The sequence below is a fragment of the Ostrea edulis genome, chromosome 1 (genome assembly GCF_947568905.1).
Source record: "Ostrea edulis chromosome 1, xbOstEdul1.1, whole genome shotgun sequence".
In the NCBI taxonomy this organism is placed as follows: Eukaryota; Metazoa; Mollusca; class Bivalvia; order Ostreida; family Ostreidae; genus Ostrea; species Ostrea edulis.
In genome coordinates this window covers 50,476,912-50,499,625 of record NC_079164.1, presented here as the reverse complement: position 1 = coordinate 50,499,625, position 22,714 = coordinate 50,476,912, and the positions used below count along the sequence as shown (strand labels likewise).

At 37.1% G+C, this 22,714-nt stretch overlaps 2 protein-coding genes across 5 annotated transcripts in view; both read right to left on the bottom strand.

Moving 5' to 3' along the window:
• Positions 1 to 375: 375 nt before the first annotated feature.
• LOC125651296 (uncharacterized) lies at positions 376 to 1,383 on the bottom strand. Its single transcript, XM_048879870.2, has 4 exons — positions 1,217 to 1,383; positions 950 to 1,113; positions 732 to 841; positions 376 to 606 (listed from the first exon to the last, which is right to left on the bottom strand). Exons 1-4 carry the CDS (start codon positions 1,258 to 1,260, stop codon positions 460 to 462), a joined length of 465 nt encoding a protein of 154 aa, XP_048735827.2. The 5' UTR covers positions 1,261 to 1,383; the 3' UTR covers positions 376 to 459.
• Positions 1,384 to 20,070: 18,687 nt separating this feature from the next.
• LOC125651265 (carbonic anhydrase-related protein-like) overlaps positions 20,071 to 22,714 on the bottom strand; it is a 28,904-nt gene continuing 26,260 nt past the window's right edge. For all 4 annotated transcript variants that reach the window (XM_056153309.1, XM_048879856.2, XM_048879849.2 and 1 more), the window contains one exon: positions 20,071 to 21,111. In XM_056153309.1, coding sequence (XP_056009284.1) covers positions 20,977 to 21,111 — 135 coding nt within the window. In that variant the 3' untranslated portion in view covers positions 20,071 to 20,976. The remainder of the gene's footprint in view (positions 21,112 to 22,714) is intronic.

Genomic DNA, 22,714 nt, shown 5'->3' with positions numbered 1-22,714 from the left:
CTCGAAAGACAAAGAAAAACTCGATATTAAATATAAACGTCCAGGAAAGCATCAGGGAATTTCTTGAGAGATCTGAACACAAGGTTTCTACCCGGAAAAGTAACAGTGTTCGAAATTGGTTAAAAACTTGGTATAGACAACTGGTCTATGCCAAAACAAGATGAGATAGACCTCATCAAATTGGCATAGACCGCAACATTGAATAAAGATAACACAAATTTAAAGCATTGCTATTTACTTTTATTGTAGTCAGAAATCATACTCTCTTTCTATCTCCATAAAATATCATGCAAATTTTTGCTATTCTCCTCATAAACCTGTTCACTGTCACTCTCATCACTCATTTCTCCTTCATCATCATCACTCTCTACTTCCTCTCTTTCATCCCTCCTCTCAGCCCCCAGTTCTCTCCCTGTATCCTCATTCTCCTGCAATACCATGGTTTCTCCCTGATCTCTATCAGTTTTCTCTGTCAGATCTATTGCATCCCCCCTGCTCAACCATTGTCTCTTCTTGTCCTACGTGAGTCTCCTCCTGTCCTTCCACATTCTGTTTAGACCTCCACTTTCTCTGGTTAGGTCTCCTTGACCTGCCCGATGGGGTAAACTGAAATGAGACAGGTGAGGTTTATTAAATTTTATATTATGGATTGAATGTGTAAAATGAAGGAAGTGTTTTTATCTATATAAAGTTTTTAAAAAAAACTTTGGTACAATTAAAAGATATTTTACCAGCCATTCTGATATAGCTGTTGAAGGGTCAAAAGTTTCAACAGCTGGAGACTCTGCTTTTACAACCATGATATCACTCAATGAAGCTGTGGACAGCCTTGTTCTTCTATCTAGAAATTAAAGTATATATGCTGAAGTATGAAAATATGATTATTTATTATAACCTGATACACATAATATTTGGTAAATTGAAATATCAAAAATGAATACTTGTATACCATCCTTGATAAGTTTCATATGAGAAAAGGACCTCTCATCGAATACGGATATTGGTGGTAGAGACAAGATCAGATCCATCAAACTCAGCACTGATGACACTCCCTGGTCTTCTGTGGCTTTATGTATCGTGCTCCATGTCCGATCCTGTAAGTCTTCACCATATCTGTTAAGAATATGAATGAAACTAGTAGCAGTATATATGCATAAAATTTTAATGAAACTTAAAATTGATTTTAAATGCCCTTGCTTAATATATGTTTACATACCTTGTGTACAAAAGTGATTTCATCATGTGCCACTCATTGATCATGGATTGATTATCACAGTCTGTGAATCTCCTAGTAAAATAGCTGGATAGGATCTCAATGGATTTATCACCAAAATCTGAAAAGCATTAACACAAATAAGACATGAATAAATTAAATACACTGCATATCAGTATTTCATTATTATATATATCTATATATCTATCTATCTATCTATCTATATATATATATATATATATATATAATGAAATACAATTTAATTCTTATTGTATCCTTGTCTGTGATTGGTCAAATTCCAATTGAGGAACGCAAGTTATTTTTGTATAACCTGGTTTGGTATGGGGGCACACGCCCTTGACAACCAGGTGTCGGAACTATCTCTCTCTCTCTCTCTCTCTCTCTCTCTCTCTCTCTCTCTAAATGTACATCGCAGCACTGTTTTCAGCCTTCTATGGAATAGAAAGTCAACGTGCACAATAAGATACTTCGGTTTGATACACATGTTGTTTTCTCGTTGTCAATATATTAGCGTCTAGGCCTACTTGTACGCAAATCGCTTTTGTAAAACATCTTTCTCTGTATGTATGGTCGAATAATAGAGGGCGAAGCCCTCTTGCGGCCCAGCTCTCCCTATAGGTAACACATATATACATGTTTGAAAGGAAAATATAGGGAAATAATGAAAAATTAAACCATACCTATGGAACTTCAAAATTTCGGTACCAATGGCGTCGATTCGAATATTAGCGCGTGGACATGTACATGTATTTCTCCATTTTGAATCTCGTCTATCCTAGTTCACGTCGTTTTGAGATGTTACATAAAATCCGTAAAAGCATGTAAATCTTATTTTCTTTAATCATATATAATCGCTCCACGATTAAAGCCATGTTTGTTGTTGTGGTTCAAACGCTATGTTTGTAAATTCGCTAAATAACGACGCTGAATATGACGTCACAATGTACTGTTTACATCAATGGCGTTATATTTCCCGCGTTCAATAATTATATAGGAGGATCAAATGTCCAAAATTAGGATCCTTTGATACAGCTCCGTCCTCGTGCTAACTTCGCGGATTATAAAGCGTAAACTGACCCAAACCAGGTTATACTCGTATAACTTGCCCCAGAATTAAAGTCATTCCTTAAATATATAAAAGGTGAAGATAACGAACAGGGATCAATCTCATAACTCCTACAAACAATACAAAATAGATAGTTGGGCAAACACGGATCCCTGGACACACCAGAGGTGGGATCAGGTGCCTAGGAGGAGTAAGCATCCCCTGTCGACCGGTCACACCCGCTGTGAGCCCTATATCCTGTTCAGGTAAACGAAGTTATCCGCAGTCAAAATCAGTGTGCCAAGAACGGCTTAACAATCGGTATGAAACACATCAGACAGCATTTGACCCAATAATAGGTTGTATTGACGAACTAGATCGTTATAACGACCATATAATTTGCGAGAAACCCCTGCACAATCAACTTGTTTGTTAGTAGCTTACCTCGATTTAAAAACTGACTATACGCAGGACAAGCTCTTGCATATCGAATCAATTGAGATATATAAACACCATATGCAGGTGATAATGGAATATTGCTACATAAATATGGGAAGTTGACGATGGAGAAGCTGAAATCATCCCGTTTGTTATACAGTTGAGTTGTCAGTTTGCCGTTAATGTGTACTTTCAATAAAATATCTAAGTATGAAGCAGAAGTGGACGACTCTGTGATGTCCTTTATTTCGAGCTCACAGGGCTATATCAAATCGACATATGAATGAAAGTTATTATTGTTAATAGACAAAACGTCATCGATATATCGAAATGTCGAATTGATGGCCACAGCGAGAGATTTTTTCTTCTCACGTAGAAGTTTTTGAATAAATTCTGCTTCATATGAATATAGAAACAGGTCAGCTAACAAAGGAGCACAATTCGTGCCCTCGGGGATTGTAACAGACTGTTGGAAGACCCGATCACCAAATACCACGAAGATATTATCAATGAGGAACTGTAGCATATTTTTTATTTCAACTTCAGAGTACTTGTTCGTGGAATCAGAGTGGTGTTTAACAAAGTTTTTGAATGACTGATTAATAGATATGAATATTTCCGTTTTTCATTTTTGTTGAAGAAGCAACTGTTTATGATGTCAAAAAGTCGAGTCTTTAATGTATCGTGAGGAATGGTCGTGTATAGTGTTGAAAAGTAATAGGTTTTAATGTTATTGATTTGGGGAAAATTCTGCGATTTCAAGTTTACTAAAAGTTGTTTAGAATTTTGTAGAATTCACATTTGATTAACACCACTTCTGGCATATGTAGTCGCACAGTAAGTTTGAAGTTTCTCCTTCACAGCTGTTAATATTTTCGTGAGGAGCAAAGATAGGGGCTTGGTAGAGCTCTTACTGGTTCCAGCAATATATGTAATATCTTTGTAAGGGTTTTTATGTAGTTTAGGAATCCAGTATAGGCACGGTAACTCATATTCATTCGACCCATTGACTGGGATATTAAAACTGAAGCATGGTTTTGAAGAACTTCATCTTTTGAAAGGGCAGTTGGAGTATAAGTACGATTACCAAAAGTGGAATTAATGCCAAGTTCGTTGAAAATACAGTTGTAATAATGAGCCTTACAAACAAAGACAATGTTGTTACTAGCTTTGTCAGCTGGAACCAAAACATATTCCTCATGTAACCTATCTAATTCTTTTATCACTTCTGGTTTACTAAACAGAGAAGGATAGATGGTACATACTTTTGTTTTCATATGTCTAATGCGGGATTTTAATATTCCTCTTATGCTTTTAACCCATTCTGACAATGTATCAAGTTCTTCTTTTTCATATTTAGCCCATCGTCTGGTATAATCTTCGACAGAATTCATATTAGAGATGAAGTTCTATCGCCAATTAAAAGACCGAGGTTCTCTGTGTTTAGGACCTTTAAGAATAAGTGATTTGAGGTCCCCATTTTCAACTATATCAACATCACCAGTAATGACATGTCCAGCTGGACTATAGTTGAAAGAAGATGAAGAACACGTTGGTGGATTACGTATAAGATTGTCTATATCTAGGCACTGCAAAGTTTGTTGATAATTAAAAAGTTTGGATGCAATAGTAGAAGTATAGCTTTAAGAAATACAGGGTGTAGACTTGAACTTGAAATAAGTTGGAATACACGACTGAACCCTTTTATAACGAAGAATGTTGCTTATGTTGACGGTATCTATTCCTTTGTTTGTAAATTGGAGCTTAAGGAACTGGCGGCATGATTTGGAAGGATTATCATCCATGACCCGTGCTGGTTTAAAGAGCCTCTGATGGGCAACATCCATAATCATAGAGTTCAGTTGTTGAAAAATCCAAGTATAGACTAGCCATAGCTTCGTCAAATAACGTGTATAAAACTCTCAATGGAACAGAGTAAAGTTTTGTACGAATATGATGTGGACCTCTGTTGACGTAAGGCAAAAGTGAATCAAACGTGACATCATTTATACTTGGTCTTTTATATGAACGATGTCCATGACTGCGTTTCCGTCTTTGGCTATTGGGAAAGAGTCCCATCACATTCACGTTATTTCCTTGTGGACTAGTCAAATTTCCCACATCTTATACATTATCATTGCATCCATATGGAAAGTCCTGATCCAGTGATCTTCTCGTTGTCTACATACAACAATAACAATGGAAAATGCAGCTTTACAATAAAACAATTGGCCAGTCAATGTAGAAAATTGTCAATTTGGAACTCCAGTATCTTCTGGATCGGATATGAAAAAGTCAAACCTGAGTGACGATGTTACTCAACACAATAGTGAGCTGATCAATGCCCTTTTGGAAAATCCTCGCATTGAATCAGCATGGTACTTTTATGGACATGTGTATAGGCTAGTCAGAGACAGAAAATTGAAATTCGACATTTTCGATGAAAATGACGACAAAAATCGACAATTTTTAGAAGTAACTTAAAAATGCGTCAATATTCCGCGAAATAATCTTAAATGTAAAAATGTTTATTTTTTGTAAATAGCAACTGAAAGGTGAAGATAACGAACAGTGATAAATCTCATAACTCCTATAAGCAATACAAAGTAGATAGTTGGGCAAACACGGAACCCTGGACACACCAGAGGTGGGATCAGGTGCCTAGGAGTAAGCATCCCCTGTCGACTGGTCACTTCCGCCGTGAGCCCTCTATCATGATCAGGTAAACGGGGTTATTCGTAGTGAAAATCAGTGTGCGAAGAACGGTCTAATACTCGGTATGAAACACGTCAGACAGCATTTGACCCAATGATAGGTTCTATTGGCAAACTATATCGTTATAACGACCATAGAAATTGCGAAATGCTGACTTTAAACGAGACTGTTGGAACCCCTGCACCATCAACTTGTTTCTCAGTAGCCTGCTTCGATTAAAATACTGACCACAAGGAGAACAAGCTCTTGTGTATCGAATCAGTTGAGAGAAATAAACACCGTATGTAGGTGATAATGGAATATTGCTACGTAAATAATACATTTACAAATTCAATGATACATTGTTCTTACTGCATTTCTTGTTATTTCGAAATATCACACTAATTCAGCGTAACCATTGATATTCTTACCTAGTTAATGTAAACTACATGTTATCAAATTATGTACCTTAATTGTATTCCCATGGGGATCCAGGTTAGAATAGGACCTCAGTACCCCTTGCTTGTCGTAAGAAGCAATTCAATGGGGCGGTCCCTTGGACGAGACAGCAAAAAACTGAGGTCCCGGGACACAGCAAGTGTGACACCAGAAATATCCATCCGTGCTCAAAGGTCGTAAGTGGCATGCATAGGCCTAAATTTTGCTGCTCTTCACTGACAACGGTGACGTCTCCATGTGAGTGGAAAATTCTAGTAAGTGATCATTATTTAAAGTTGGAACTATTTACAGTGTATTACAATGTTTCGGTCCAGATTAAAGATTTAAGAAAGCGACAGGAAAGGCTGGTGTCCACATGATCAAGATATAGGGCTCACGGTGGGTGTGACCGATCGACAGGAGATGCTTACTCCTCCTAGGCACCTGATCCCACCTCTGGTATTGCTTGTGGAAGCAAACGACTTACAGTGGTAGGACGTTTTCAAGGCTGCTTAAGCTGGACATTACAAAAGAAATGAACACTGAGGGTTTGTTTTTTTTTGCTATTCAGGAAGATGCTCCATGTATACTTGGGAAGGATTCAGGTGTGAAACTCGGATACAATGTACCTGGGAAGAGACGACTGACCGTCCGCAAGTAAACTGGGAAACTTTCCGGTGCGAGGGGATTTGAACCCGCGCCGACCAGAGCAGTGACGTAGTTTACATTGAGGCAACCGAGGCAGCTGCCTCGGTAAAAAAAAACAACAACACCTTTTACGTTGTTAAAATGTCGATAGCCTCGGTAATATTCGAACCCAAGCTACGCCTATGCATAGGTGAGAATTCGTGTAATTTTGAGCGCGATGCTCTTACCACTCGGCCACGGAGGCCCCTCGCGCGATCGAAGAATACAGTTCTTGTGAAAACTTCCGTCGTGCTTTACTTGTATTGGAAAACTGATGGACCATCGCCTCAAAAATCCGATCAACTTGATATAAATCCTGCGATGTAACCTCTTAGTCATAGAAGAAGCACCTCCCATCTTCTTGAGAAAATGCTGGATGAATTAGTTCAACATCATTGAGAAGGTTGAAGTACCGAGTCCACGGGTTTCTCCAATTGTCGTGCTTCAGAATATAGCATTCGAGTGTGCGTGGATATGAGGAAGGCTAACCAAGCTGTCATGAGGGAGCGATATTCTTTACCTACTATAGAAGTCTTCCAGAATTTCAACAAAAGTACATCGTTCTCAAAACTTACCATAAAGTTAGCATATCACCAACTCGATTTGGATTCTATATATAGTTCACATTAAATATCCACATTGATGACTCATAAGGGAATGTACCGGTACAAACATTTGATGTTGAATATTCATTGCGCACCAGAAATTATACAGCAGACGCTAGATGGAATTTTGAAGGAGTCTGGAATATTTTTGATGTTGTTATGTAGTTCGTGCGAAGACAACCAAAGAACGCAATAGGAGAGATGCATTTCTTCATCGTTTGTGTGAGAGGATTTACTCTGAATATTGACAAGTGTAATTTCAATATGGCATATGTATAATTCATGAGACACATTATATTTTAAGTAGGATATTGAATGGCAGAGTCTAAAGTGAAAGCCCGTACCCGTAAACCTGAAACAGTTTCGGAAGTGGGTCATTCTCTCAAAAAGGGATACTATTAGCGAGATATATTTAAAAGGTTGGGCATGGCGAAACGAAATTTCTTTAATGAATTAATGCTACATGTACCATATGACCCACTTTTTAAGACTATGAATTTGGCATGATCCCTGGCATTGAATAACGTGATAATTCGGCGTCGAAAATCACGTTAGTAACGGTAAATTCTCAACACCGTCACGGACTGCTTCATGACTTTATCTGACCATGTTCTAAGGATTTCATTTTGCAATGTTCAGTTTCTTTTACAAACGTTAATTTCTTCTTTTTTTTTCATTATCATATAAAACCTTGCTTGTGTAATTTTGCAATGGTACAGGGGTTTCAACAGTCTCGATTGAAGTCAGCATTTCGCAAATTCTATGGTCGTTATAACGATCAGTTCGTTAATACAACCTATCATTGGGTCAAATGCTTGACGTGTTTCATACCGATTGTTAAGCTGTTCTTGGCACACTGATTTTGACTGCGGATAACTCCGTTTACCTGAACAGGATATAGGGCTCACGGCGGGTGTGACCGGTCGACAGGGGATGCTTACTCCTCCTAGGCACCTGATCCCACCTCTGGTGTGTCCAGGGGTCCGTGTTTGCCCAACTATCTATTTTGTATTGCTTGTAGGAGTTATGAGATTGATCACTGTTCGTTATCTTTACCTTTCATTTATTGAAACACTCGGGTATGTGTTTTGATTTTTTTTTTACGTCCCGTCGAGAATTTTTCACTCATATTGAGTATATTAAGGACCCATGCTTAACGTTCAGGGCTGCAGCAGTAAGGGTTCTTTATCGTACCGACACCTGCCGTGACACGGGACCTCCGTTTTAAGGTCATATCCATCCGAAAGACACGTTTATTCTCGCCTCTGAATGCCGAAGGAGCAATCACCACCTATGTTAACGTCTTAGGTTTGACGCGGCCATGGCACGAGCGGGACTCGAACTCACGACTTCCCGGTAACGAAGCGAACGCTCCCAGGTATGTGAATTTGTCAACAATTTCTAAAGCCTCTCCATTAATTGCCAACCTTCATGACCGCTAATTCTACCTCAACTTTTGAAAATAACTATTTTTGTATTTTTACATTCACTGAAAGATCCCATTTTGTAGTATAAGTATACAAGGTATCAGCATGCACTTTCGGAAAAAAATAATCATGTCATCTGCATACATTACGACAAACAGATTTAATCTTGCATTTGTACAGAGATTCTCCCTTGTGTTAAAAATTCGATTTCAAAATCACTTACATAAATGAAAAAAAGTTTGGGTGACAGGTTGCAAAGTATGTGTATATACAATCGCGATTTATGAATAAAAAATCATGAATTATTACATTTGTGATCTAAGTAATGAGGACAGAACCTGATCCTCTCACCAAAGGGCGCGTTACGCAAGCTTAAAATTATACACTTGGTGTTTTGACATCATAAAGAGTTGCTTCCTCAATAACAGTGAAACCCGGAAATATTGATATCTTGTGATCAGTCATCTAAGGAATGACTTTACTAGAATTCATTCTGATTCTAGGCACAAATACTCTGAAGTTGATATTAAAAGATACTGGAGTTCCATATTAACAATATATTTGTACAAGTAGTCTGTTGAAACATCGTGGACATAAATTGTGCTCCTTTACTAGCTGACCTGTTTTTGTATTATGTGGCAGAATTCATTCAAAAACTTATACACGAGAATAAGAAATCTCTTGCTATGGCCTTAAATTCGACATTTAGATATTTCGACAAAGTTTTATCTACATGTATTAAAGTTTTATCTACATGTATTAACGTTATATTCATTTTCATTCATAACCCAATGCGGTATATCCCAATGAACTCGACATAAAAGATATCGCAGAATCTTTCACTTGTGGTTCATATTTTGGATGTTTTACTGAATACGGACGTTTTGACGGCAAACAAACAAATCCACTTTATGACAAACGGGAAGAGAGGGTCTCTCCTTTGCCTTGTTTACTTAGGAATATTCCATTACCATCTGCATGTGATGTTTGCATCTCCTAACTGAATCGATACGCAAGAGCATGTTCTGCGTATGATTGGTTTTTAAGATGATATTACAAAGGTTTCATTTGTCTTGTTTAATGTCACCATTTCGCAAATGTTGTGGTCGTTGTGATGATATTATTTGCAAATACAAAAACCTGCTTTAAACGAAACTTTTACTAGTTTATTTAACCTATGTAATCAAAAACATGGCACGAGCCGTGTTTACATAACAAGGATGTGTGACCTCTGTATCTTCCATGAATCTTGACTACTGACATTCAAATTTTTGCTGATCATTAGTAATACCTTATTTAAGCTTTCTAAACATTAAAAATCAAAAAGTAAAATTTGAAAATTTTCAGCTCATATCGTGTCCATGTCCCTTTATATGTGACACCTATGTAACATTGGTTAAAAGTTATCGTCAATTTTTTAGGATACCGTTGGAATTTCTTTGTTTGACGTCGCCCCTTCCAGAGTATTTCAGTATTACCTATACTGAGATGTCACCTGCAGTAGGTGAAGTACTAAAAATTGATATCTATGGGCTCAGGGCCGTAACAGTGAGGTATTGCTAAAACGCGGAACGGAAAACAAAACGGAACGGAAAATATTGTATGCAATAATGTTATGAGGTCAGCATTTTGCAAAATAAAAGGTTCATCATCAACAAGGGAAGCAAAAATTAGAGAGAGAGAGAGAGAGCGGGAAATCATCCACAGAATCCACCGTTTCATATACTTCATACTAATGCATAAGTATTTTAAAACTTATCATGAAAAATAATATACTGAAATATACGGAACTCTGGTTGAAGAATGCCTTTGACAAGAACATTTTTGTCACCAATCCCAGAAGTCCCTCGTCAAAAACTGGCGGAGATCTCGCAAAGTCACATCTTGGACTAAGATTGTGAAGTTACGTGGATAATCCTCCCTATCCTCTGGTATCCTAGCTCCAAAATGCAGTATACCAATAAGCCTAATGTTTTAAACGAAGTGCAATGTGGAAGAAAGGCAGTGTAAGACGATGTGTGACGTCATGTCTACGTTTTGACGTACATCACAGTACGAATTGTGATAGTGGTGGATCTAAATTAGGAGTTCTTTTTATGGAACAAATAATAAAAGTAAATCTTTTTTCGGCGTCGAAAAATAAGAACTGCTCAATTCTATTTACCAGTTTCAATTCGTTGGCACGCCCAGTAATGCACCCCCTGATAACCAACCATACCATTTACTATTCACGACTGAAACTAGGCTTGTGAATAAATCTCAATGTACCCTTACAACAAAAGAGGGGGTGGGGCTCAAATATATGGCAATTTATTAAATAATTATATGCGAATGCTGAAATATGTCATGATTGTGTTAAAACTAGTATACTGTACAATGTTATAAACATTGTTCTGAAACATGTTATTGCTACAGGGGGATAGGTTGGGAGGGGGGGGGGGTGTTAAAAAATCTGGATCCGCGCATATATATATATATATATATATATATATATATATAATAGTGTTGAATTTATCGCTTTATTTATACTTTTCAATACATTGAAATGCATTTTATGCCCACAGACAGTGCTGTTAACACAGTTTTACAAACTTGAAAGGCTTGTGACAAGACTTGGAAAGATTGAGAGTAGTACAGTTCAGAACAAGCCGTCAAAGGTTAAGCATTGATTGTATTTTGTTTAACGTCTCTCTTGAGAATTTTTCATTAGTATGGAGACGTCACCAAGACCGGTGATGGGCTTCAAATTTAGGCCGATGCTCAGCGCTTAGCCATTAACCAGTGAGGGTTCTTTTAAAAATAGCGTGCCACATCTACTGTGACACGGGAAATCCATTTTTAAGGTCATCTCCGACGGCCCGTAACATTCACACCTGATGCCGAGTGTGTGGCGATGGAACTGCCACTACCTGTTTTAAAGACTTAGGTCTGTCGCGGTCGGGATTCGAACCCCGACCTTCCGCATGCGGGGCGAACGCTCTACCTCTAGACCACCGCGGCGGTTCAAAGGTTAAGTACGACGACGATGGTGAAGATTTAAAGTGCAGATTGCCCAGTAGGGCCCCTGCTACACTAAGTTTGTTGCGGCGAGTTAAGTTAAAGTAAGTCACACAGCAACTTATTTATATGATTTTTAAAATATACAACCCTGGGAGAGAACTAAAGTATGCTGTTTCTGCTCCCTAATCCCATTCATGTACTGTGTATTTGGTAAACAGATATATTGTTTAATTTGCTGATCAAAGCATAAAGAAAGCACTACAAAATTTGTATGCAGCTGCGCTCGCTCAAACGGTAGTACCGTCAGCATATTAAGATAGCTCGCTCCAAGTATTACACATATGAGTCACGTGATTTGCTCTTCAGCTGAAAAAAAATGATGGGGATTACCCATAATGCTTCCCGGAAAATGTCGCCATCACTGCAGTATACTTCACGGACAACACGGATAAAACAAATAAGTACATGTAGTTTGGAAAGTTCCACAAACGTTTTTAAATTCCAGACTTTCGTAAGTTTTGTTGTTGATAATTGTTGGGGTTGAAAGAGGAAATGGAAAGCGTATACAACACCATCATTGATATGGATAAGGCGGAAAAGACGTAAACGATCTGTGAAATTATTTAAAATCCAATCTCGAATCTAGCATTATGAACCATAGCTCATAAAATCTGTAAGATCACCTTTCATTGATAAGATTTCTTAAAATCTCTACTTCCTAACGGGTCAATATCTTTTTGTAAAGCGAGTCTTTCCCAAGGACGTCTGGCTCAGTGTGAAACTTCCCAGTGGCATGTCTGGCTTCATAATAGAACGTCTCCTACGGGAAGACTGGAGGCAGATTTCGGAGTATGGGGATGACGGGTAGTCTAGCCTCACTCTATAACACTGACAATGATCAACCTACGGGTATTGAATCCGCGATAAAAGTTAAAATTAAATGTTATTTTCAATTGATTGCATTTACAACGTAGTGGCAATGTACAAAAACAAATCGCCAATTAACGCGCGTGTAACGTTCCATTTGCATGCCCATCACGTTGTAATGAGTGTCTTTCGATCATCGTGTAGTCCCATCCTCGCCCAGGGGTTATAATTCTAAGGAATTCAAATCCATACGTATTTCGTAAAAACAATCGTCACAGTAATATAGGGTTATTCAACTTATATTGATATTTTTTTCTTTTGAAAGAATGTCCTCAAGTGAATTTAAGGTCATTGAGGAGCTTACTGCATATTTACCACGTCTCTAGACAAAACAATAATAGCTGAGAACATAAATATCCGATTAACCTTGAAAGATACATATTGATGTGGGTCGTAAATTACAATTTTTCCTTATTCTCGTAGGTTTCAAAAATCACGTTTTATCTCAGGCGCCAGACGATGTAACTATAACATTTTTTATTTCTGTCGCCGAGATTCGTTAAGTTTCTATTGGATGAAATGTCGCGCGCCATTTTTTATGATTAAAAATTGAGGTTTTTGAAAATGTTCTTAAAAGGAGATACATTTTCTTTTAAATAAAGTACATGTATACACATGTCCAGTTTCTATAGGAAATACTGATTAAAGCAAGAGGCTCGTAGTAGATAACACTCACCTGATTCATACTTGTTCAATAAATTCCCATTGTTACTATTCTCTTGCCCCTTGTGTTATGTAAAAACAAATTGAATGTACACTACATGAAGGTACTTGTATATTGATTTGACAAAATGTACCCTTGTGGTTCTTGTTGCGACAATTCTTGAAGAAGTTATCATATATTCCGATATAGTGTTTGCCTTCGACATTCAATGATAACCACTTCCACATGAATGCGATCAACGCGCCTACGAATGTTTATAAATATACAAGTAGTATGTCTATTTTAACGGGTGGAATTTCTGACAGAAATGAAAGTAGAATGTAAATATAAAAAATATTTCATTTGGTCTACATCCGTCGTCGGTTAACTATTCCACATTTTTAACTTCTTGATAACTATGCAAGGTGAAGATAACGAACAGTGATCAATCTCATAACTCCTATAAGCAATACAAAATAGATAGTTGGGCAAACACGGACCCCTTGACACACCAGAGGTGGGATCAGGTGCCTAGGAGGAGTAAGCATCCCCTGTTGACCGGTCACACCCGCCGTGAGCCCTATATCCTGATCAGGTAAACGGAGTTATCCGCAGTCAAAATCAGTGTGCCAAGAACGGCTTAACAATCGGTATGAAACACGTCAGACAGCATTTGACCCAATGCGAGGTTGTATTGACGAACTAGATCGTTATAACGACCATAGAATTTCCGAAATGCTGACTTCAATCGAGACTGTTGAAACCCCTTTACCATCAACTTGTTTGTCAGTAGCTTACCTCGATTTAAAAACTGACTATACGCAGAATAAGCTCTTACATATCGAATCAGTTGAGATATATAAACACCATATGCAGGTGATAATGGAATATTGCTACATAAATATGGGAAGTTGACGATGGAGAAGCGTTGTCATACAGTTGAGTTGTCAGTTTGCCGTTAATGTCTACTGTCAATAAAATATCTAAGTATGAAGCAGAAGTGGATGACTCTGTGGTGTCCTTTATTTCGAGCTCACAGGGATATATCAAATCGACATATGAATGAAAGCTGTTATTCTTAATAGACAAAACGTCATCGATATATCTAAATATTGAATTGAAGGCCACAGCGAGAGATTTTTTCTTCTCGCGTAAAAGTTCTTGAATAAATTCTGCTACATATGAATATAGAAACAGTTCAGCTAACAAAGGAGCACAATTCGTGCCCATGGGAATTCTAACAGACTGTTGGAAGACCTGATCACCAAAGACCACGAAGATATTGTCAATGAGGAACTCTAGCATGTTTTTTATTTCAACTTCATACCAATTCTTTTCAAATTTGGTATGAAGCAACTTTGGGACAAGGGGGACATAAATGTAAATTTCAGAATTACTGCATTCCTGGGGCTTTAGCAGCGGGGCAGATATTGCCAACAATTGACCAATTTTCAAAATTCTTCTTTTCTTCTCTACAACCGCAAATGTGCAAAAAAGAAAAACAACTTAAAAGCATAATGATGTAGAGCAGGACGACCTCTATCAAAATTGTAATTTTCATGATTCCCGGGGTAGAGGTTCCAACTCCATGGCGGGGTATAACTTGGTATGTAGTATTTATGTGTAAAAACAAATAACATCTTCTTTAATGCTACTGATACTAAATTAAAACTAAATGGATATTTTGAACGAGCAGTTAGTCCTTTACCAAACTTGTAAATTTCATGATCCAAGGGATAGGGGTTTTTGGTATCAGGGTGGAGCCAAAATATTTGGTCAGTGATTAAATGTGTTAACAACTGAACATTTTTAACTTCTTCTTGACAACTCCTATTACAATTCTTTTCAAATTTAGTATGAAGACGTAGATAGTAAATTCCAGGACTCCTGCACCCCGTGGCAGGATGAAAACCGCCAAAAATTGACCAATTTTCAAAAGTCATCTTCTATACAACCGTACGTGTCTATAAGAACAAGAGGCCTACATGCCTTATCGGTCACCTGAGTACTAGTTAAAAAGTATCTCACCACTCCCAAGGGCTATGAAATCTAGAATAGATTTTCTGTTCTGAATATCTAAGCTAAATTCTAATGTTCAGCAACAGTATAAAACAAGATGTGTTCTTAAAACTTCACTGCCCTCAAAAGTGCATACATACACTGATGAAAGGCTTCACATAATATACATGTAATAAGTGTATTAACATTGAAACATCAATAGATACGACTAATTTGGTCTCATCCTATAGAATCAAATTCCTGGGTTGTGAAATTCACCATTTTCTGTACATCCTTTTCTGCTATTCCTAAGTATGCATTTAGATTTTATACAGTATCAGCAGACTTACACATAAATACTATTTGCGAAGTTTGGCCCCACCCTGAGGTCAGAACCCCTACTCTGGGGATCATCAAATTTACAATTTTGGTAAAAGTCTACCTGCTCTTTCTAAAGATCGATTTAGTTTCAATTTGGTATCAATAGTACTAAAGAAGGTGTTATTCAAGTGTTTTACACATAAACACTGTATACCAAGTTCTGCCCCTACCCCGGGGGATCATGAAAGCTACAATTTGGTAGAGACCTTCCTGCCCTACATCATTATGCATTTAGTTTTTCATAAACATGTGCGGTTTTTAGAGATGATTTTAGAAAATTGGTCAAATTTGGGCAGTTTTTGCTAAGCCCCAGGGGTGTAGGAATCCTGAAATTTACAATTTAAGTTCCCCTTGTTCCAAAGATGCTTCATACCAATTTGAAAAGAATTGGAATGATAGTTATCAAGAAGCAGTTAAAAATGTCTATTGTTCAAACATTTAATAACTGACCATTTTGGCCCCACCCGGATACAAAAACCCTTAGCCCTGGGATTAAAGGACTACCTTTTCTTTCTAAATATCTATTTAGTTTCAATATAGTATCAATCGCAATTCATGATCCTGATGAGAATTTTGGTTCCAGGGTGTAGGCAAAATTATTATAGTGACAAGTGCTGTCCTTAAAAAAAGAACTGCAATACGTGGACCATAGGCATGCGTTTCCAACGAAAACATAATATTCTAGGTTAATTTAAAATTGTTTTAAAACAAGATTTTTCTTAAAATCTTAAAACATTCAAATACATGTATATGTTTTATTACCAGAACTGTAATGAATAATAGGCCTAATGGATATGAAATATTTTTACCTTAGACCTTTAACCTCAGAATTAAGAGTCATTCTTATATTTACTCTGGACCATGAAGTTCAAATCCAACAGGGAATCAGTCTGGTCTAGATAATAACGTTTGAGTTCCATCCAATGATATAAAGCCAGCAACGAGAACACAAGCTTGAATGTCAATTTTCTTTAGAGAACACTAAAATCTGGAGGGGTTTCACAAATCATACAAATCACTTTTTTTTAATTATCTCTTGACAATTGTTTAATAAAGATTGCCGATCCCAGTAAATATGTACATATGAATGCGCAACTTTACCCCCTCCCTCCACCATGTGTAAGGTCAAATGCTACCTTGTTAACTTCTAATCTAAAAGTAAAGGTTGCGTCATCAAGCCCCATTACGGTGAAACGAACACTTGTGCATGGGCAAACTACCCATAGCATCCGGTTTAACGACGCTTATATATTTTTTGCGTGGTCCCAATTATTACTGATTGAAAGACTTTTTTAAGTTTGCTGAAACAGTGTAAAAATTAAATGCATATGTAGGAAAAGCAGAAAGGCATGTACCAATATTGCTAATTTTGCAACCTCAGGGTTTTGACTCTAGGACGGGTACAAATTAATCATATCGTATTGATGTTAAATATATTATATTATGCAATGCCTTTCATCGATATAGGCACTATTGAGGGCAATTAAGTTTTAGGAATACATTTTGTTTTATACTGTTGTTGGATATCAAAATTTAGCTTAGATATTCAGAAAGGGATTTATTTTCCTTCTAGATTTCATAGTCCTTGGAACTAGTGATACTTTTAATTAATACTCGGGTGACCGATAAGGCCTGTGGGCCTCTTGTTGATATGCATGATTATGAACTATGTGTACAAAGCTAACTCGCTTCATGAAGTATACTGGTCTAAAGCATCGCTGTTCATTCCCTCAAGTACCGGTATTTTCAAAAACGAAATTTATTTCTTAAATAGAAGACAAGATATGATTATAATCTACTGATTTTAAAGTCTCCCAAACGAAGTACTGGCCGTAGAAAAGGGGCTTTTCCTTACTACTACTATTTTCGTCCTTTGACAAAATCCATGCCAATTTTGACTACATTTAAACAATCTAGATCATGTAGGCTTTGATTTTTAAATATTTCAAAAAATCCCCCTTTTTATACCCCCCGAACGAAGTTCTGGGGGTATACAGGAATCACTCTGTCTGTCTGTCCGTCCGTCCGTCTCCAGATTCGTGTCCGGGCCATAACTTCTTTGTTCTTTGACATAGGCATACCATATTTGGCACACAAGTGGATCACCATGAGACAATGTGTCGGGTACCTTCATGACCTCTATATGACATTGACCCTAAGGTCAAAATTAAAGGGTTTTTTTTTACAATGGATTCGTGTCAGGGCCATAACTTCTTTGTTCTTTGACATAGGCATACCATATTTGACACATGAGTGTATCACCATGAGACGATGTGTCAGGTACCTTCATTACCTCTATATGACCTTGAACTTTGACCTCAAGGTCAAAATTGATTATAGGGTTTTGACATTGTCATACCGTAAGACATGGGTGTATCACCATGAGACTATGTGTCATGTACATTCATGACCTCTTTATGACCTTGACCTTTGATCTCAAGGTCAAAATTATAGGTTTATACTATGGATTTGTGTTCGGACTATATCTTCCATTTTCTTCTACAAAGGCATACTATATTTTTACACTCAGGAAAGAGGTAATTTATGCCTATTAACAACACCCTTTGGGAGATTGGGGTAAACGGGGGTATTCTTAGTGAGCATTGCTCACAGTACCTCTTGTTCCTTCAGTAAAACTTGTGTCACTTGACCTTCATCCTAGTTTGTAGGTCCCAATTTCAATTATCCCACGTCTCTATCACTCCCCAACTTTAAGTTAACACCCCCAAATTGGTAGCCGTCTGTCAATCAAACATTTAACAATAGACCTCAGGTGGAGTGACATCTGCCCCCAAATTGGTAGCCGTCTGTCAATCAAACATTTAACAATAGACCTCAGGTGGAGTGACATCTGCAGAAACTGTGGTCTAGAGCTACTCCAGAGAGGTGTTTTGATAACAATAACAACCAGTACCTACAGACATTCTTTAGATCTTGAGGAAGCCCTGTATTCTAGAGTTTTGATAGCATTAACCTGTCCACAACTGCTATTTTCTCGTAATTCAACTGTTTTTTAAAAGACCCCTGAACAATGCATTTATATTATAATTGTAATCCCCCTCTATATACATGTATTATAAATTACACAATCCGAAATCAAACAATAATTTGCCCATTAATTTCTAAAACTTGTAACTTACTGAAATAATTTATATTATCAATTTATGATAGCTCTATATTTATAAAAGAAATTATTCATTGAGCCGATGACTGAGAGTAAAAGAGAGAAAGAGGGGGTTGTGTAGACTGTGTGTCATCTAGCCATAGGGATATAACCATTATACAAACACTATGACCACAGACACACTGCAGACGGCCTTAAGACCCTTCCTGTATCAAAAGTATACACAGCACCCAGATCTCTTGGCCAGGTAAATAACAATGACCATAGATGAGCTCCGCCCACATCCAGTGATCCGTGAAGAAACCGTACAGTATTTTATTTGGGTCTTAAAAGTCATACCAGTGAAGGTCACTGGAGTCACTTTACCTTGATACTAGTTGGTAGGTCCTGTCATCGTCTTACCATTTCTGAAGATTTCATGTCTCTATTAGTCCCATTTTTAAAGTTATACCAGTTTGTATGTTCAGGGTCAGAGGTCAAGGTCACTGGAGTCACTTGAACCCAATTTGTAGATCACATCATCCTTTCTGAAGACCCCATGACTCTAACAGACCTGGGTCTTAAGTAATACCAGTTTTATGTTCAAAGGTCAAGGTCACTGCATTCATTTGACTTTGATACTAGTTTGTAGATCCTGTCATCCTCTTGTTATATCTGAAGATCCCGTGTTGCTATTATTCCTGCTTTTAAAGTTATACCAGTTTTCATGGTCTGGGGTTACTTGACCTTGATACTAATTAGTAAGCCCTGTCATTCTCTATTCATTTCTGAAGACCCCAGGACTGTATTTATCATAGCTGTTGAAATTTGTAATTAATTTTTCCCCATAGAGTTCTATGTTAAACCCAACCCCCATGTGATCCTAACCCCCCCCCCCCCCTAAATGTACCCTAACCCCCTTCAATCTGAAAACAAAAACAGAATAAGAACCGAGCAAAAACGATAAGTCTCCATACTCCACCGTGGCTTTGGGGTTATGGTATGAACAAAATTAATCTACAGGAGGATGCTTGCATAGTACAAATGTACCTTTATGGTTCTGAAGAAAACTTTATCTAAATAGTTCAACCTCCTAATGTGGCCATACCGTGGGCTATTGTTTGAACAAATGTAATTATAAGAAAATTTAGATTTTTGCTTGTTGTTGAGATTTTTTTAAATAAATACCCCGAATGTATTTTCAGTATTTCTTAATTACCTCATCTTAGGATGGGCCATTCCCTTGTACCCACTGACACCAGTTTATTTAATTGACCCAGCAGATCTTGGAGAAAATATTGAAAATGTGAAAAGGTAACATCAATAACGGATAAACGTTTGATCAGAAAGGCTTATTGAGCTCGTATGAGTTGACTAAATACTGTTGGTGTTGCCAAAGCAACAAAAAAGACTTGCTCAACCAGAATTTGTAAAAGACTACGTAACTCCATGGAATTCATAAATGTTTATATAACATGATTCTAGATATCAACACTACAACATTTTTACATATTAAATATGCATTTCCTTTATTCACTTGACACAACAGGAATATTCAATTTGAAACCTTTGCTTACAAACACTACCGCCGCTAGAAAGATTACGTACATATGTAACGTTTTCTGTTATGTAAACAGTGTCATTGTCAAAAAGTTAACAGTAACATGTCTTGTGGCCATTATGGTTGGGTTGTACTCGAATCTGTGATGGAAATACACGATTTGTTGCCCAGTAATTAATACTGAGTCCAAGCCGAGTGCATTTTTCTCGACTTTGATATTTTCAATCATGCACATCTGTGTACAAGTACATGCAACGCCCTCGATATAATTATCATGTTACCCAACGAAAGCCTTTAGGTTGCAATCGTGGAAAAGTTCAAAGAATATATTAAACAAATCTTTTGAATGAAAAATAGTTTGAAGTTTGCCTGATAAAAATACCATGATAGAGCTTTAGATAAGAAAACTTAGAACATTTATTTTCAAATTCTACTGTGGAAGTTCACAAAAAGTTTAAATCCTGACAACAATGATACTTTAATGAGACGGTGTTCCATACTGTAACCAGATTATATTTCTTTCCGTAAACCTAAATACACCAGAAAATAAGCAAATATACCCCATCTCTTACAAGTATACATAAGAAAGCAAAGGAAGTAATAGCGATCGCGGTGGAAAATAAGGCAGGCTGTATAAAGTCAAAGCCAACAACGTCACAGCAATCTCGTACTGTAAAGCATTCAACTCATGAAAGCTGATCAAATGACAGCATAAATACAAATATCTTAAATACTTAATAAATAGGAATGTTAATTACATACGGATATTTAATGTTCGATATCTATAATATAATGTCATTGGAAAGAGGCTCGTACCACTCTTCCGTTCAGTGGCTTAACAGGCCGAAAGTTGTCCAGTAGTCGCCCTTCACAACCGTTAGAGGGCCTCTGATCTTTGGAATACATGTATAACCTTCTGAAATCGTCGATCTACAAAATATGGGAAATCATAATAAAATCACATTATCAAATTGTAGAACACGAATGCCCCTGGCAGTAGCACAGCATATGACAGTCCATTGCTATCACATGACGTATTCATACTAGCTGCAATAATGTAGCCCTCTCTGATTTTTTTTTGGGGGGGGGGGAGAGGGCTACAACTCCTTAGGATCTCCGTAATGGTGCAAATGCGGGAGTGATTCACTCCCGCAACATTTGCGCTCATTCTAAACATTTCCTGACTTTCTTTACGTAAATAAAATGATATAGAATGTTTCTTAGTCAATATATAAATTTACAACCTGCAACTTAAGATTTGTGAGGCTCTATTCTACCGTTTTCAACAATTTCGATAAATTCCAATTTCTCGATTCATATTTGTGCGCCATGTTTGATGTACTGAAGTACGAACTTCCGATTGTCAAGTCATTTGCATATGCCATATAAGGTAGTATTTACATCAATGGACAAGTATGGAGGCGAAAGCTATTTCATCGGTATTGAAAAGGTTTGAATTTAATTTCAAGTTCAAAACCGAACAGCAGTGTAAATTCTTTCTGCAACAATATGATTTTCCTTTCTTTGTCGAAGTGGCTCGAGTAACTACATTTTCGCGCTGATTGTCAATGTTTAGGTTTTTCATTAGATCCACCTACGAGATCTCGCGATAACAAGCATGGCGGAGCAGACGAAGAATTTTGCATGCTGTACATTGTATTTAATGAAAAACACCTTTATTAGACATGCCCGAGCACAAAGTTGGTACTCCTTTTGGTGTAAACAACATTTGGGACTAATACACTGAGTTTATTATCGGTTATTCATAAAATTATTTTGCACCATTACGGAGATCCTATGGAATTGTAGCCCTATCCCGAAAACGTCAGAATTAAAAAAAAATTGGATAGGGCTACATTATTGCAGCTATATTCATACATGTACCATTGGGATTTATTACACGTCTATACTTATGAATTAACAATTTTTGCCAATAAACTCTGAAACGCTTGCTCCAGAGTTACTGCTTGCACCTTTAATATTGTTCCATATGTGAGGTAACGTCCGTAAGCTATAATAGAATCTTACTTGATTAGTTAATGTTGTAAATTTAATCAAAAACCTACTTTCGTTTTCGATAAATTACCCTGAAATAACAAAATTGAGAGTACAATGGCGGACACGCTTTGGCGGATCTAAGCCAGTTTTATTTATTTTGTCAATGACAATTTAAGATAATACATTATGGAGTAAATCCGTTGTCGATCGAATCTTGATTTTGATTTTACAGAAGAAACAAGTTTCGATAATTTTTAAATGAAAAATCAATATATGCACCCAGGGGTGCATAAGCCGAGTTGCATGGGATACATTGTAAAGTCAGGAATGATGTGGCATATTTATAATTGTGAAGAACTAATTTCATTTTTAAACTTTTCGAGTTACTGTCAAGAAACCATATTTGTCTGAAGTTTTCAATCTATTTTCGGTCACTGTGACCTTGACCTTTGATTCTCCAAAATCAATAGGGGCCTTGCTTTGCTGGTATCCAACAATATATCCAAGTGTCATTTGATTCAAATTAAAAAATTTC